At 39.7% G+C, this 17,368-nt stretch overlaps 1 protein-coding gene across 2 annotated transcripts in view; it reads right to left on the bottom strand.

The window, feature by feature from the left end:
* kcnh4b (potassium voltage-gated channel, subfamily H (eag-related), member 4b) overlaps positions 1–17,368 on the bottom strand; it is a 43,187-nt gene that overhangs the window by 4,028 nt on the left and 21,791 nt on the right. For both annotated transcript variants that reach the window (XM_063482985.1, XM_063482984.1), the window contains exons 6-15: positions 11,950–12,190; positions 10,250–10,407; positions 9,790–9,991; positions 8,924–9,118; positions 7,569–7,768; positions 7,030–7,279; positions 6,707–6,921; positions 3,282–3,320; positions 1,550–1,932; positions 810–904 (exon numbers count right to left, since the gene is read on the bottom strand). In XM_063482985.1, coding sequence (XP_063339055.1) covers positions 810–904; positions 1,550–1,932; positions 3,282–3,320; positions 6,707–6,921; positions 7,030–7,279; positions 7,569–7,768; positions 8,924–9,118; positions 9,790–9,991; positions 10,250–10,407; positions 11,950–12,190 — 1,978 coding nt within the window. The remainder of the gene's footprint in view (positions 1–809; positions 905–1,549; positions 1,933–3,281; positions 3,321–6,706; positions 6,922–7,029; positions 7,280–7,568; positions 7,769–8,923; positions 9,119–9,789; positions 9,992–10,249; positions 10,408–11,949; positions 12,191–17,368) is intronic.

Here is a 17,368-nt window from a genome sequence, read left to right as displayed (position 1 = left end):
AAAGAGACCAAGTGATTTATTTTTCATTTAATTTAGTCCTTCTTTTCTTCTTTTGTGACTTGCAAGAAAAAAGGATGATGTTTTAGGCTATAGTTTTACACAAATACAGAAAATTCACTAACTGTACATGCATTAATATATCTGTCTGAGGTGGGTGGGATGTGTCAGTTGTAACAGCAGATTTGTGAGGTGTATAGAGAGTTTAATTTGCTGTTCTGCTGGAGTGCATAGTGCAACACATATTTGGAAAACCTTTTTATATTATGCAATCTAATAGAGTTGCACATTGCATTGTGTTACATAGTGCTTAACTTTATCCTGGTTTTGCAGTCTTTGTAGAAAGTGCTTTGGCTTTCTATATAACCTTGGTCTAGTATGATAGTGTCCACAAGCAAGCAGATGATGATAGGCAGACAGGAATAACTGTCTGCAATCAAAACAGAAACTGGAGATCGCCAGAGTGGAGCTAAAGAGATGCAAGTTGCAAGATTATGCTACCAAAGCACTCACTTTAATAAGCAAATTACCTGAATCTCTACTGAACTGAAACTGATAGTAATCCTAGGAGGAAAGCAACCATGCGTGGAGATTGAGGTCAGATGGCCAGAGCCCTGCTTTGACCTCAGTTGTCCTTTAACATGTTCTCTGACTCTGTGGACACCTGGCTGTCATTTCATTCTGCTGCGCTCTCATATTCCCCCTAAAGCAGGCAGACCTGCCTCGTGGTATCCACTATTTGAACTCCTGAGTTTACCTCCAGCCATCTGGCACCCAGGTGACCCTAGCAGCTCGTGGGTGGTTTGACTTACCTTGGGTGCTGCTGCTCTCTGAGCTGGCATTAGGCCCGCTGTGCTCCACGTTGAAATGGAACGTACTCCCGTTGTCTTCGATGCCATCTACAACCCTGGCGAGAGGGGTGAAGAGGAGGGAGACCGGAGTTAATGTAACAGTAGAGCTTTTTCAATTATCACTGGAGCCAAGAGACGACAGAGCGATGTGCCATGAGAGCTGCTGCTGGCAGACGCCCATGTGGGTTTGAACATGAAGACAGCAGCACAAGTCTGGAGGGGCGGACACCTGAGCTCTGTGAACCAGCACTTACCCATACCTAGAACCTACTGGGTGACTTAGGGATGCATTATGAATACAGATAGCTGGATCAGGAGTATAAGGTGTGAGGGTTATGAAATGCAGTAACATCTGTTGAAATATGCAATGCAAATGCACTCCATCTGCAGCTTTCTACTCAGTCCATTACTGCAACGCCTCATTCAGATGTTCTTGGAGATACTATGACTGTATTAAAATCAAGGTGACTATATAAACATTCAAGAAATCAGTGTGAAATTGTTTTGAAGTAGAAAGAAAAAATATATGCTCCTTATGTATCATCAAAACACACATAGAACAGCCGTAAAGTACTTTAGTTAGTATTATAGTTACTGAGTACATATTATTATTAAACCGCATTGAATTGTATGACATTAATTTAGCCTTTGCGTTTTTACTTATGTTCTGCTTGAAGACTGAAATTAAATATGACTAATACCTGGGACTAAGATCCGGTGGCCCAAAACAAGTGACAGTTGGAATGAGCAGCTTCGTAGGCTTTTGCTCAGCTCCTGACTCTCCCTCAGCTGCGGTTGATGCCGTGCTCGGGGCTGAGACAGGAGTTGTGTGCTCTTTTTTCGAAGGTGGCTGAGGGGAGCTCTGTCCGAGGAAGCCACGGCTAAGGTTCGGCGAACGGCAACGTCGCAGGGCGTTGAACTGCCGTAACTCGTCCCCCAGGAGGTTCCCTAGGGAGGTGCGGCGAACGGGGCTGGTGAAGTTGGGCAGCAGGAGGTTGCGGCGGGAGCGCGTGGCTGGAGACAGGTGGAAGGAGTCGTCAGGATCATCAGTCTTGGTTTCCACAATAGAAGGAAGCCTGGATTCCTGCACAAAAAGAAAGTACAGTATGGAGAGTTAGCAACTGAACTGTACACTCTCAAAATAGTAAGATACAAACAGTAAAGTGATGGTAGTTAGCTCTGCTTGTTAGCAAGATCAGTAAGAAGACCTATTTCCTTTTTGATGGTGTATTTGGATTTGCATTATAATTTTAACTGAAATGGGACTTTGTCTTGATTTAGTTAAATGGTTAACTCTTTGAGTCACATCTGGATCTGGGTCCATGAATTTTTTTGAAGGCTTCTTAACTATTGAAAGATTATAGGAGCTTATTTTTGCAACTGGAAAAAAAAAATCTGCTACTTGTAAGTCAAATTTCAGTTTATGTTCTCAAATTTTTGAGTCAGTAATTTGACCTTAGGGGTAGGTTTAGGGGTTAGGGTAAGGGTCAGGGTCTGGGCTACAGATGGTGTTAGAAAATAACTAAAAATTGACAAAAATCTTGAAATTTCACATTACCAGATTTTGAGATAATAATTAAAAATTTTAACTTGCAAATGGGGAAAAAAACAACAATTTTTTTCAGACCCATAAGAATTTTTTTTCTCAGTGAGAGGAAAAAAAAGCTTCTACTGTATGTAATAAAATAAAATAAAGATAAAAATGTGCATATCTTGGAAAATTCATCTTAAATTAAAGCAAGAATAAATTCAGATCAAGACTTAAGATTCAGCTCTTATATTTATCTACTTATTTATTTATGCATTACAAACACCAAAGAAGACTTTTTGTTTTATCTTTTTTAATGAAAAATAAAAAAGAACTAAAACATATCTTAAAAACTGTTCTGTTCAAACTATCTGTCAAGTTTAAAACATCTAATATGGTTTAAAGCTGCTGATGAGGACAATTATGTATTTACAGCTGACAGTATGTCCATCATTAATTTAATAATGTTAGAAATGTGCTGTGCTCGACACACTTCTGCCAACAGAACTGTATTACGCAGCCGTTTAAAACAGACAAAGTGAGCACTGTAAATAGTGTTTTAATGATACAGCAATAAAGAAGACTGATAAGTTCAGTACACAGTAAGCAAAGTAGCTCATAAGAGTTCCCATTAAAGGAGCTATTGACCCAGTTAGTGCACCAGCTTGAGAGACTGAGCTGCTTTCATGTAGGGGAAGTCCCCCACAAGTCCCCCAAAAGTACTCACTAGCATTACAGTAAGTTCCAGAAACGGTGGAATCTCAAAAATACACAGCACAGGTAATGACGACAGATGTTTCAAGGCCCTGCCAGCTGTAGATTAAAATTCAATACCAGCAGTATGTTAAGGAAATCTGAAAATGTGAAACCTGACTAGAAGGATACTGAATTTGCACTGAACTCACGTGTGGAAGCCTCGGTGACTTTGAAAATCTTCGGAGGCCCTGCGTTGACAAAAAAGAAAGACACAAGAAAGAAAGAAAGGCATAATACCTTAATTTATTCATTCAGCCTCCTGTGTATCAAACCCTGAACATTTTAGATTGACTGTTGCAGTGAAATCCCAAAAAATGAATACATTTCACTGATTACTTTTCTGTAGCAAAAGTGTCTAAATTCAAATTTGTTAGTCTCTCTTTCATCCACTGGTGCCACTAATTAAATGAACTTGGCCAGCGATGCAGCCATTGCCACATGAGCTGAATTACACGCTCAATCTTCTTTCTACGCTCGATTGCGCCGGGATTCCAGGGGAAGTTTGTCTTTCCCTGGTGTGTGTGTGTGTATGTATGTGTGTATGTGTGTGTGTCTATGGCTAGAAGTTTTTAGCAACTTAGCAATCACCAGCTGGGTGGCAAATAAAGCTGTGGTAGCGTGAGTCCTTCCCTTGTGTGTGAAAAATGTGCTTTTGACAACATGGCTAATGTGACAGCACAAGCCACAGCCTGCCATTATTGCAACATCATGCCAGCGATGCACTTTGATGAGGGAAACCAGCGAGGACGTGAATTAAATTTAATCTTTCGTTGATGCACAATGCTGAGGTTAAAAAAAGAAAAAAAGTGGTGCTATGTGGGAGGCGAAGGGAAAACGTGCATGAATCTGTGGAAAACAGGGGCAAACACTCCTCATAAGGAAACTAACCCTGGAGCAAAATGGGATGATTAACCAGCCAGTGAGAAACATTGGTTTCAACTTACATTAAATGAACATCCAAGTCAATTAAAGGAGCACTAATGCAACAAGTGTCCCACATAGCAAAGTAGGTTTGCAGGGACAGGGGATTCTGGGAATTTCAGTCACAAGTATGCTATCTTGCACAAAAAAGGATGGAAGCAGCAAATTATGCCTGACTGACTTATAAAATTACACACCGTATCTGTTTGTCAAGTAAGTAGAGAGGGTTTTGCATAGTAGAGAGCTTTTCTTTTTACTTCTAGAGTCTAGAAAATCTAAAACTGAATCTACTGGGTCCAACAAGTTGAAACAGAGTTATCCCAAACAGAGCTGTCTATGAGCTCTCACAGTGGAGGATTGCAGTTCCAGAGACATTAATGTGGTCTGTGGGCAGGTCATCTGAGATAGTAGTTATCTCTGTGCCCTGCACTCTCCAGGTTGGTATCGTCATGCTGAAAACTCAAAGTTTGCGTGGCAAATAAAGCTGTGGTTGCACGATATATATATATGCAACCACATATATATATATATATATATATATATATATATATATATATATATATATATATATATATATATATATATATATATATATATATATATATATATATATATATATATATATATATAATCTTTGTGTACTGTCATCACTGCTTAGCAGCGGGTACCTTTGTCAACTTTGTTAAACTGTTTTTGTCAATTTGAGGCTCCAAAGGGAGCCACATCCCCATAACTCAGACCGACCGGCTTGTTCTTCACACGCTATGACTACAGACTACTTAACCCTCCCTGTGGCGACACAGTCATTATAGCCCAACAAATTTTGACACTCTGCTGGATCCCCGGTGGTGGAGTGACCTTCCCACTCTGCCCAGGACAGCCCAGTCATCCCTGATCTTTCAAAGCTCACCTCCCTTAAGAAATAAGCAACACTCCTGGGTCTTAGACCCCAATTACAACAAACCATTCAACCTGACCTTAAACCCGACAACTCTGACACATCATTACTTTTACTGTTAATGTTTTGAAAGTAAGTCTGCCATTGGGTGTTGAGTCGGTAGAGTGCACAGCATTTTTAAAGCCTTTTTTGCTATGAAGTGAAGCAAGATGTACAAATAACTGATGAGCTTTAAGTAACTAAAGTAACTACGCAGTGTAATCTTCCATAAAGCCAGTGAGAGCTGCATGTTCACCACAAGTGCTTTGGAGTGATTTATGCAATAGCAAACTTATAATAATACCAGTATAGAGTGTTCTTTGCATAATTGGCTGATTATTACAATTTCAGTGTATCTGACTTGCAGTGGATGTTTTTAGTTTCTCCAGCTGAGACACTCAGCTTGGTTTGCTGAGTAAAAAACTGTTACATTTTCTCCCCAAACTGCTAAAAATAATTTCACTGACAGCGCAGCAACAAAAGCTGAAATTAAATTATAGAATTGACAGAAAAAGAAAAGTCTTTTTCCATCTGGCATTCTGCTTTTTCTCCATTTAGAGAAGATAAAGTAGTCCCTTGTGGATACCTTATATTGTAATAAGGATTCCTGCAATCTGTTTCTTTGGCACTGTTTCACTGCAACTGACTGATTACTGTGCAGTCAGTATATAATACTCAAGTTACTCTCAGGAGTTAAAGGACTTCCCTTTCTAGAGGAATTCCCATCTTAAAAAGACCCACTGTGAGGATGCCGATGATACCAGTACAACTGTGAGTGTGTGTGTGTGTGTGTGGTCTGGCAATCAGGTAGCAAAATAATTCCTTCATCCTTGCAGGGGGTGGCTGTCCCCTGGTTTTGTGTTTGAGCAAAAACCCTGAGCAGATGGCGTGAGAGAAGTGCTAGTACTCACGATCAGCCATGCTTCAGAGAAGCCTGTCTAATTTAGAAAACATAACTTATGTTTAAACACATACACGGTTTCTGCATAACTAAACATTCATTCTTAGGTCACAGGTACTTCTGCTATATATATATATATATACCTATATATGCAATGGTTACTTAAAGGTAGCATTTTGCTCTTTGATGTTGCCTCATGGAACAAGTCTACCAAACACAATCAGTCTGCTTTGAAGTGCTCATTAATACAATTAAAGTTGTTTTCCCTGAGCCTGACTGACAAAAAGACATCCGCTAATTAACACAACCAGCACAGATGCCTATCGCGTCCCAAACTAAACAAATCAACCTAAGAAAAAAGAGAAAAAGAAATGATTAAAGCCAACGAGAAAAGTCAGATTCGAAAAAGAGGAATGCTTGAAGCAAAAAACATAATGTTTGAGAGGGGGAGGTTGCGGATGTCCTTGGAGATCTTTGTCAGTTTTGTCAGTCACACATGAAAAACTAAATCAGTTTTGTTTGCAGAGTTCAACTAAATATCCAATGAAGCCAATTACTTTTTTCTCTAAGGTTAAAATCGTTGAATGCTTAAGTTTGGATTGTTAAAACCTTTACAGAATAGTAGCTGAAGATATGGACCCATGTGGATTGGCAATGGCAGCATTTGCTACTTGCTAGTTTCAACTTGTAGCTGCTTTTATCTTCATTAATGTCTTAATTCTTCATGGCATAGAATGACATCCCAATTTAGGCATGCTGGTTTTTCAGGTTTGAAGGCACCGAATCAAAACCAGTATTTTGTGTGTATTTGGTACCTCGTCCTGGCTGCCTTCACGAAGGTTATAGGTGAGGTTGTTGTGGATGTCGGAGGTAAACACGCTGCCATACTCGGGGTACAGTTCCAGCACCTCCTTCAGGCCACGCACACTGATGTACTGGAGATCGCAGTAGGTAAGCGCCTTCACATCAGCATTGGTTTTGATTACCTGGTCTGTTCCAGGCAGGTCTGAGCCAATCAAGTCTCCTTTCCCTAAAATCCAAAAGATGATAAATTCCCTGTTACGCTTTAAAGTACAAAAAATATAAAATAAATACAAAAAACATGATGCAAAAAATGCAATCTGACAACAATACAGACCTAATATAGCCAACACCATGCCATCCTTCAGCACCTCTAGAGAGCCAGAGCAGACGAAGTAGTTGGCATGCAGAGCATCACCCTGACGGATGAGGTACTCTCCCGGGACACAGAATGAGGTTTTTATATGAAGAGAGAGTGAGCGCAGGCAGCCGCGGCTGGCCCCCTTAAAGACCGGCAGCTGGAGGATGTCCTTATTCAGATGCATGGCGATATCGGCCCGCAGCTCATCAGGGAAGTCGTGCAGGAGCTGGGGATTTGTGACAGATGTAATGAGGTGTGACACTGATAAGTAATTAGTGAATGGACTGTGTTGCCACCAGTCACCCTCTTTTGAATTTCAATAGGATATCAATTGATGGAGTACAGGGAACCATGTGCTGTGCACAAACAATTACAGCTTCAAAGGGCTGGCAATGAATTTTAGAGCAGAGTTCATTGTTCAATTGCCATCGAAAACGGTGCTGTAAAGTTCCTTGAAGGCAGAAAACAGCATGTACAAAGATATTACATGACAGCAAAAAGAAAGGGACTCCTACCTCGTTGGCATCTATACCATTGTTGACAGACCATGTGGTCTGGAAGTACTCCAGCATGCGCTGTTTAAGCTGCTGGGACAGACGGTGGACACGAATAAAGTCCTTCAGGTCCTTCATACGTGTGTGGTAGAGAGAGCGGCGCGAGTACATACGCTGGATGATGGCGGTAACATTACCAAAGACCAGTGCATGCATCAGTGCTGTAATAAGGACAGAAACAAAGGTGTAAATATAAAGGTGGGATGTGTAAATATGTAACATATTACAATTTCAAATCCTATTTTGAAGTGTGGGCCCAATGATATTCTTAAATTTTTAAGTTTTACCTCCTGATTACAAAAAAAGGTTAACAATATTAACCTCCTAAGACCCGAACTCTTCCACGGCATGCATTTTTAATTTCTCTTTGATATTTGGGCTGATTGGGTCCTGATGAATGTAAAAACAAAGAATTACCAGATTTTTTTTTTTTATACCTGATTTTTGTTTCTAAGAAAAATGAGAGCCACATATGAAGATATTTGTTTAAAATTTTTATAGAACAGTAGCAGTATAATGTCCTCGTAAGTGGATATCAGGCCCTTGTAGAGCAAAATTGAGTAATTTTGTCTAAATAACCCAAAATGTGATGTCCACATATGTGGACGCCAGGTCCTAGGAGGTTAAATAAAAACCAAAGAAATGAAAGATTTAAGTATATTGTTTCTTTATAAAAATTTTTTTTAACATATTGAAATACATTAAGTGGATAAAAGTACTGGGTTACCTACACATTACACCGACAGGAGTTTCTTGGTCATGGACACCCATGCAATGAAGCTCCCAATGCACAGTTTTGTGCTGATGTTAATGCCAGAGGAAGAAGTTTGCAGAGCATTGGTGACTTTTACACATCTAATTTTCCATGATCCCCATTCTTTCACACATTTGTAAAGGCAGACTGCATGACTACATGCTTGATTTTATACACCTGTGGCAATGAGACTGAAAAAACTGAATTCAAGGATAAAAACATGTGGTTCAATACTTTTTTCTCATAAAGTGTATATTATGTGGCTCACTGCCTAGTCATGATCTACTTTTGATCCACAAAGAGGCCACAAGTTACAATTCTGCTTTCATCACCGATCAGAAAAGCAGTAAAACAAACACTTATTATCTATCTTCTGATATGCTGCACCAATAATTGCCATTTCAGCTGTTTCTGGGATATGAAGACGACAGCAAGCTGTGTCTTAAAGGCCAGCCAAGCCATTCAACTCGATTCCTGCTGAATTTGTTGTACTCGCATGCCAAACAGAAGCAGCGTTATGCCAGGACGCCAGAGGGAGAATGTACCCCGGTGTCAGACGTACCGCCGATGAGCATGATGCAGATGGAGAAGATCTTCTCAGCATCGGTGTTGGCACAGACGTTGCCAAAGCCCACACTGGTCAGGCTGCTGAGGGTAAAATAGAGGGCAGCGATGTAGGAGCTGTGCACTGTTGGGCCGCCCACTGTGCTGTTAACATAGGGCGTCTCCAGACGTTTGCCCAGCTCATGGAGCCACCCTTGAAAGAGAAGGTTAGAGAGTAGCGTTGAGAGAGCAACGTCCAGAAGTTTAACCTCTTGTTATTTTTATATGGATGCTAGTGGCAAGATCGGAGTGCAATGTGAGAGAAATACAGAAATGTATGTTTGTGCCTGCATGTGGGTGTCTTTCTGTGTATTAGAAAGAGATGATCAGCAGCATCAGGAGCCAGGTATGCTGGTTTGGAACAGGCTAGAATTAGACCTACTCCTCCAGGGATAAATAGTGCTAAGCCTTAATTAGCAGCTGTGACTTCACCTCCCTTCAGCCAAAATGTACATACAAACGCATGCATCATTCATTGACACATCAGTGTGCTGCTTGCTACCAGCCATTTTTTTGTAAAAGCTTTTGATCTGGTTTCAGGCTGTTCTTATTAAAGCAGCAGAGTACTGTCTCACCACAGAGCAGAGCTAGACACCCAATAAGTAAGCAATTACTATTTATAGCATAGTAGGGACAAAACAAATGCCTACTCAGTTTTTGCAGGAAACAGCCGACTTACACACCTATTAAAACTGAATCAAATCAGTACAGGCTTTGCTTATGTTATGAGAAAATGGTGAAAAATGTCTTAATGTCTCGCCCTTGCTAGATGAAACACCAAAAATTCAACAGATTGGACTTCAGCAAAGCCACAAATAGACTCACCTATGTCCCAATTCTCATTGGTCTCTAGTTCTTTGCGTCCAATCATGTACCAGATACAGGCCATCCAGTGAGCCAGCAGGGCAAATACAGACATCAGCAAGGTTAGCACCATGGCGCTGTACTGGGAGTAGCGGTCAAGCTTCTGGAGCAGACGAAGGAGGCGCAGGAGGCGTACCGTCTTAAGCAGGTGGACCAAGGAGGTCTGAGGCAAATATGGGAGGAGAGGTGACAGAAAAAATAAGAGAAAGGAAAGAGAGTAGAAAGCTAAATATCAAAATATCAACACTCAAACACTTTGTATTGTTTGTGAAATGTAGTACATATGGTTTACTTATCACATAGGCAGCCATGCTGCAACAACAGGGCAGCAAGTTATCAGTTTGATGGTAATGCTGACAGCCACAGATGGACGCGGGGACAAAAAAGAAGGTTGGACATATGATTGTCCAGTAGTACTCACCACTGTGATATTGAATGCGTAGAGCAGGTCAAAGGGCAGTGCAGCCACCAGATCCACAAAGAACCAGGTGGTGGCATAGTGGATGCAAATAGAGCGTGACTCATACACCACCTGGCCTGACTGGCTCACATAGGTGGTGCGAAAGTTCATGATGATGTCTGAAAATATGTAATTATAAAAAAAATAAATAAAAAAAATAAGCAGGCCTGAAATATGACAGAAACCACTCAGTTCATAAAGAGCTTCAAGGATTGCCACTAGAAACCTTTCAAGGGGTAAAAAGTCAAGCACCATAGCCTACATGAACATGTAGCACCACAATGTATGACCACAATGTACCCATCTTCTGATAGGACAACACACCATGTCTCAAAACTCGAATAATCACAAACTGATTTCTTGAAAATGTGCTCAAATGGCCTCCACAGTCCTAAGATCTCAATCTAACAGAGAACCTTTAGAACCTGGTGGAACAAATCTGCAGTAACTGTGTGATCCTATCGTGTCAATGTTGAGCGAAATCTCTCAGGAATGTCTACAGTTCCTTGTTTAATCTATGCCACAAAGAATTAAGGCAGGTCTAAATGAAACGGTGGGAAAATTATTAAACATCTGGGATGCTTCATAGTTACTTTACAATTTCAGGGTCTGTATGCAAGAAACATATAACCTTGACGTCACCACATGGCAAGCATGTAACATGCAAACTATTTGAATTAGCAACACCTCAGTTGTCCTACAAACTATGTATTTTTACTGAGATGAAAGCTCATCGTTGGATGCACATTTTATTTTTCATTGAATATTTAGCATTTATGGAAACACAATAAATAATTAAATAATTAAAAAACACATACAAATACATCAGCATTAAATAGATGTTTCATTACACCGTGTTCCTGGAGCGAATTGAGCCCCTTTCAGCTTTAATGTGGAATTCATTAATTATTCATTTAACTAGAAACGGGTAGACTCTAAGTAAATGAGCTTTCAGAAACAAGCAATCTCATGCCTGCTTGTGCCAAGTTGATGGCATCAGGAATCTGACATAAACTCCAAACCCAAGCTCAGAGGAGCGTGTTGCAAGCCAGCCACCTTAATTTATCCCTTGGGTGCTTTATTGAACTAAGAGGAGTCCCTCAAAGAGACCAAGTACATCCTGAAGGGACTCCTAAACCCAGGTAACCTGAATAAGAGGGGACATTTCTAAGAAAAGGCTGCTTGGATTGTTCTGGTTTCCATGGTGCCATAGATGGCACAAATGGATAGATGTTGGAGTAAAACCTTACGTCAGCATGTTGAAAAATGCTTCGAAAACACCAAAATGTGATCATGTTTTATCTTGAGCAGGGTTTCAGGGACATCTTTGGAATACTGATAAAGTCTAATTTTGACAAACCAGTGTTATGGACCGATATTTGTTGTGTCACATCAATTTTGCATTGGGTAAATGTTGAAAAACAGTGTTAAGAATACCTAAAAGCCTTTAAAACATGTTAGTTATGTTTAATAAAGAATATTTCTTTGTTTTCCTGGAACAAAAGGAGAGTAAACAATAACAAAACAACAAAAAGGACAAAAAACCATCAACACTGACATTAGATAGTGACCAAACTCTTACACTGGAATCTCTCTAGAGTTTCATAATTGATATGTTTTTAATCTAATCATCTTTCCCAATTACTTCTTTAAAAACTTACCTATAATAAAAAGCATTTCCACTGCAATGTCACTGACAATAGTGGAGCGTGCAGCTGTGATGGCATCATCGTGTGGCGTGAAGCTGACATTGTAGGGTACGGTGACAGCCACGTAGAAGGTAGCCAGCAGAATAAGCCAGTCCCACAGCGCTTTCGAAACACTGTAGTGGAGCAGGATGAAGCGTGACTTCTGCACCGCTGCCACCTTGTACTCCGGTATTGCAGGCTTGTCCATCATGCTCTGTAAACAAACAGGTGAATAAAGTTTCAAACTTTCAAGCACAACCTTTAATAATCCTTCAAACATGTACGATAAAGGGAAACCACAGCCTCTTGAATTTGAAGCTTTACTTGATAAATAACCAAAACACACAAAGTGCACTTGAGGAGCTGCATAAATGAATAACTGGATAACCAGATGGTCACGAGGTGGAGTATTGTGATGGACACCACGGTGCCAAGATTTAGCAGAAACAGACAATATAAATGTCAACACCCTCTCTTGTGCGCTGACCGCTGATGATTCACTGTGGTAGGCAACTCAAGTGAAACAGATATGGTAATGCTGCTGGTTATCTCTTCTCCTGTACCCAGTGATAAGACCTCTACAATGTCTGGGCAGTAACAACACAGTGAGTGTCTATAATTTCACACGTGGCTCGGCTTCACACTTCCAAATGTCATTCATGCTTCAAATCTCAGGTATCCAAGTGCCGTGGTAGTTATGTTGTTATGAGAAAAACACGGCATTCCACTAGATTGACCGTGCATTGCAGTTATCTTTTTTCACGTTGTGAAAATCCAGTGGTGAAAAGTATTGCAGATGAAATGGGAAGCCATTCAAAGCATAATGAGACTGCAACTCTCCAAATGGGGACATGCACTTGCCACATAATAGCCTTAACCGTGTTTGGGAGACATGAGGAGAAGCTATTACCTATGACAGCAGTGAGAGGGGAAAGGAAAGGCGAGATAAATGAGCAGTAATCCCATCTAAAAACAGTGTGAGCACTTTGGGAACAGGTGAACCCAAAAACAAGAAGCTGGTTAATTAAGGCTTAACGTGAGATTTCGTGTATGGGCCCTGATGCTGCCTGGACGCCTCAGAGGAAAATGGCAGATTCTATTTGAGTAATTGGAAGACAACAGGCAACGTTTACTTAAAAAAAAGGAGAAACATCAGAGAGATGACATACTCCAGTGTTTCCAAGGAAAAAAAGGATGATCCAAGTGTTCCCTCCGAAACCACGTATTAAAAGATTGTATTATCACACTATCAGTGGGTTTTCTGGTCTCTATCTAAATCCTTTTCTATCATCAACAGCTGTGTCCACTCTGATGACAGTTCAAGCAATGTCAGCAAAACCCTGACTGTTTCCTTTTTTCTTTTTTTTTCCATTTGCCTTACATCACAGAGGTCGCAAAGCCCACCAGACTTTTGGTTCTCGATGCAGGGAGTCGAGCCACATCGCAGTGATTAGGAAAGAAAAGCCTAGCACTTGCAGGCACGCATGGGAGTGCATGTCACACAGCTACAGCTGGTCTTCACACATCATTAACTCAAACTGTAGCCGTTGGGGCTACTGTTCCAACTACATCTCCCAGCGGTCTTTGGGCTTAGGAGATACACATGGCTTAATATGTGACCCCCCTCACCCTCAACCACAAACTACTACATAGCAAACTTAGTGTTGAAATGGCCACAAACATAATTCAAATGTCACAACAGGGCATTATACTGTCTAGATTATGCATTCTGATTGAGTCTGAACTTATTGTGCAAATCCTGGATAACTGCGCGTAATGGACTTTGCAATATTATGTTCAGCTTGGCAAAATCAGCAATCAAGGTGTCGTCTACTTAACTGTGTAACAACAAGAGACTGGAGATAAACATTCACAGTGAGTGAGTGAGTGTAGAGAAGAAATAATAAGTAAAAAAAGAAAGAGAGAAAGTAAGATGTGAAAGCTCAGGTCAGCTTTTGTGTTTGCTTCACAACTTCATGAGGCTCCAGACGGCACTATTTTTCCAATTATGTGAAAAGCGGCAACATCTCCCCCCTGGGACGTGGAGCTGCCTGAAATCAAGTCTGATTTGCTTGTCAGTGTGCCTCAGTTTTATTACACACTACTTAGTATTTGGAAATGTGCTACTAATATAACAGATTTGTAAACTTTCTGTTTCAAAATCATAAATCTTTAAGCAGCAAGTTGCCACCTCTGCTTCGGCTTTCTGGCTGTGGTCCCATTTAAAGATCTGGAGTGTGTCTACATGTGTTTGAGCAAAGCTACGGATCCTTGCCTGACAGGTCGATGAGCTACAAATAGAGATCTAGTCAAAATAGCTATGGCTGGCTTGATGTGGAGGCAGAGCACACCATTGTTAGCTAACAGCTACTAAGATACAGACAGTGAAGGAGGAAAAAAAAAAGAAAATGTATTAATAGTCAGAGTAAAGCAGCGGAGGAAGGATATCGATTCTTTACTTAAGAAGAAACATCAATATCACAATAAGTAAGCCCTGCATTCAAAATATGAAAAGTATCAACATGCCTTAAGGATCAACAGTACCATACGCAGAAATAAAGGACTGTGCAAAAGTCTTGACCCACTCCTCATTTCTTTAAACTTTGTTTGGTGAAATGTGCAAACACACATGGAATTATTATTATTAGTTATTCTTGTTCTGTTCTCTGTCAAGATGATCTCACACTGCTTCAATAATATTGAGGTCTGAACTCTGGGGAGGCCAATCCATGACTGATTGTGTTCCACTGTGTGTGTTTTTCAATCCAGTTATGCTTTTACTGCATTGGCAGTGTGTTTGGGATGTGGGTTTTTTGCATACATCATTTCATCAGTGTTGATAACATCCCCAACACCACTGGCTGAAATGCAGACCCAAACCATGACAGAGTCTCCACTGTGTATTAAAGATGGTTCCTTTACTTTCCTGAAGTCCTTTCAACCAAAAATTTCACATTTGGATCCATTACTCTATAAGAGCTGTTGTTTACTTCTAGTGTAATTTAGCACACCTCAGTCTTTTCTCCTCATTTCTCTTCCTTAAGAATGGCTTTTTTGATTAAGCCTTAGTGAATAGTAGATGGATCAACTGAAGTCCTGGCACTTGTCCGGTTTCCTCATGTATGCTGAAAAACGCCAACTCTTTTGGCTAATAGCTAATCTTGATAGAGCAGAAAAACTGTTTTATGCCTGTGCTACATTTGGTCCTTTTCATAGATTTGACTAAACAAATTAAAATGAAAATTTTTAAATGTGTTTTCTAATAAAGTGCCTAAGAATTCAATTTAAAATTGTTTGTTTGCTAAGTTGTTTGTTAGCTGTACTCACAACACTGGTGTATCCCTTGGTTTCGGTGCCTTTTTGATGCTTGAATGAGCTAAAGGTAAATGTTAACATTACTCTGAAAATGGTCCAGTACAAGAGCTGGGCTGAAAATTAGTGAAAAAGGAGCCAATATAAAAAAAATCTTATTATTATTAGACTATATTAGTATTATAAATCACATTTTTCTGTTATTTCAGCTGTTGTATCATTCTGGACAATTGCCCTTCAAACTGCTGCTAACCTCACAGAAAACGGAAGTGTTTGAGTTAAGTGTACATGCTCAAAATGTAAACATTACATATAAAAAAAACGTTTTAAAAGCACAGTGCAGTATGTAAGCTGCACTAGCAAAGAAGGGTGAGACAATTTAAGTAGAAGAAAATGGGAGTATATGCAGAAAGACAGCAGGATCTAGAGGGATGAAGCCAAAACGAGATGAGGTTAGAGCATGGGTTAGAGTGACAGATGGAGAGGAAGAAGAAATGCAGAGAACGGTGGAGCTAAAAAAGAAGGGGGAGTAGGATGGGTGATGGTTCGGGGTAAGACGTGAATAGACAGGCACTGTAATTTCCTCATAAACAGCAGTTTATGACTTTAACAGATAAACACAAAGCAATGTCTCAAATGTTTGCTGTAGACATCAGGCTCGTGTAGCATTTGATCCACTTATTCAATATAAATGAACCGATGTAGTTCACACGGCTATGTTATGTTGACTTTTTCAAGTCAAGCAAAACTGGTTTCAGTGTCTTCATTTTTATTACTTTTTTCTTTTATAGTGAATTCACTGCCCTTAAGTACTTTTGCTATGGTGCCTGGATTTTCACATAACATCTGCACAAATGTAGAGTTCACTGTACTCATCAGTGGTTATCTTTTGGATTTTGTTTCCCACCCTTTCCTTTTTTTCCTTTTAGCACATACTCAAATGTAGCTGAGGCCAAAAACACCGCCTCCAAATATATATATATATATATATAAAAAATATATTTAAGATAGATAGATAGATAGATAGATAGATAGATAGATAGATAGAGATAGAAGGTCTATAGAACATTTAGCTATTTAGGAAACAGGACTGTAAAAAAATACAGTACAGTGTATTAAATAATCTTCTGTATTGTTTTTTCATATATTTTCTCCCATTTTTAAATTTATTTTTCTATAATTTACCATCAGGCAAATGTACGTAAAAAAATAAGTACAAAAGTACAAGAAGAAAAAAGAAACAAACAAGCAAACAAAGACAGCACTTAGGTTTTAAAATGTATCATCACAAACACTAAAATAACTGCATGAACAAAACAGAAAGCAGCATCTAGAATATTCCATCCAGTCACTTCTTAATTCATTATTTGTTCATTTTGCCATTCAGAGAAGCACATTCACTTATTAAAATGATAGTTAATGTGCAGCAGTGTTATGTAAATGTACAGGCGGGTGCATTAACAGGTCTCTAAAATGAACACCAGTGCCTACAAAATTGTAGTTATAAAGTCTGTTTGTGAAACCAGTCAATTAATAAAACTTACATACAAATACAATATGTGCCAAACTGTGCAAAACCCAAATAAAATTAAGCGAACATGCACACAATGCTGAGATGAAAAAAGTCTGCTCATGCAAATAAACAAGCGGACACATTTCATCTTGTCTGTTGCATATTATTATTACTGCTTTGAAAATAATTCCTTTACAAACCGCTTTTTTGCTTTGTTTTTGACACTGGTGATGTCTGAACGATAAAAGTGACTGAAAGACTCGCACAGACACCATCCAATGAGCTGTCAGAGAAACACAAAACAACAGCCTAAAGAAATAAAATGTCGCTTTTATTCTAAACAGCAGATGTTTCTGCTTTGCATCAACACATGCTCGTTGCCTCCGCGTTTATAAGACTGCATCATCACATGTTGGCTCAGAAAGATATGATGCTGCTGGAAATTGCCTTTTTATGCAACTATCAGTCCCTGAGGTCACGAATAAATTAGGCAAGAGCACTGGCTTGTGTGGGCTTTTATTGTGCACTGAAGTCACATTTTAACTCAAACGTTTAAAAAAAGTAAAC

The sequence above is a fragment of the Pelmatolapia mariae genome, linkage group LG8, assembly GCF_036321145.2.
Source record: "Pelmatolapia mariae isolate MD_Pm_ZW linkage group LG8, Pm_UMD_F_2, whole genome shotgun sequence".
NCBI lineage: Eukaryota > Metazoa > Chordata > Actinopteri > Cichliformes > Cichlidae > Pelmatolapia > Pelmatolapia mariae.
Note: the sequence above shows the minus strand (reverse complement) of the source record. Positions and strands in the feature narration are given on the sequence as shown.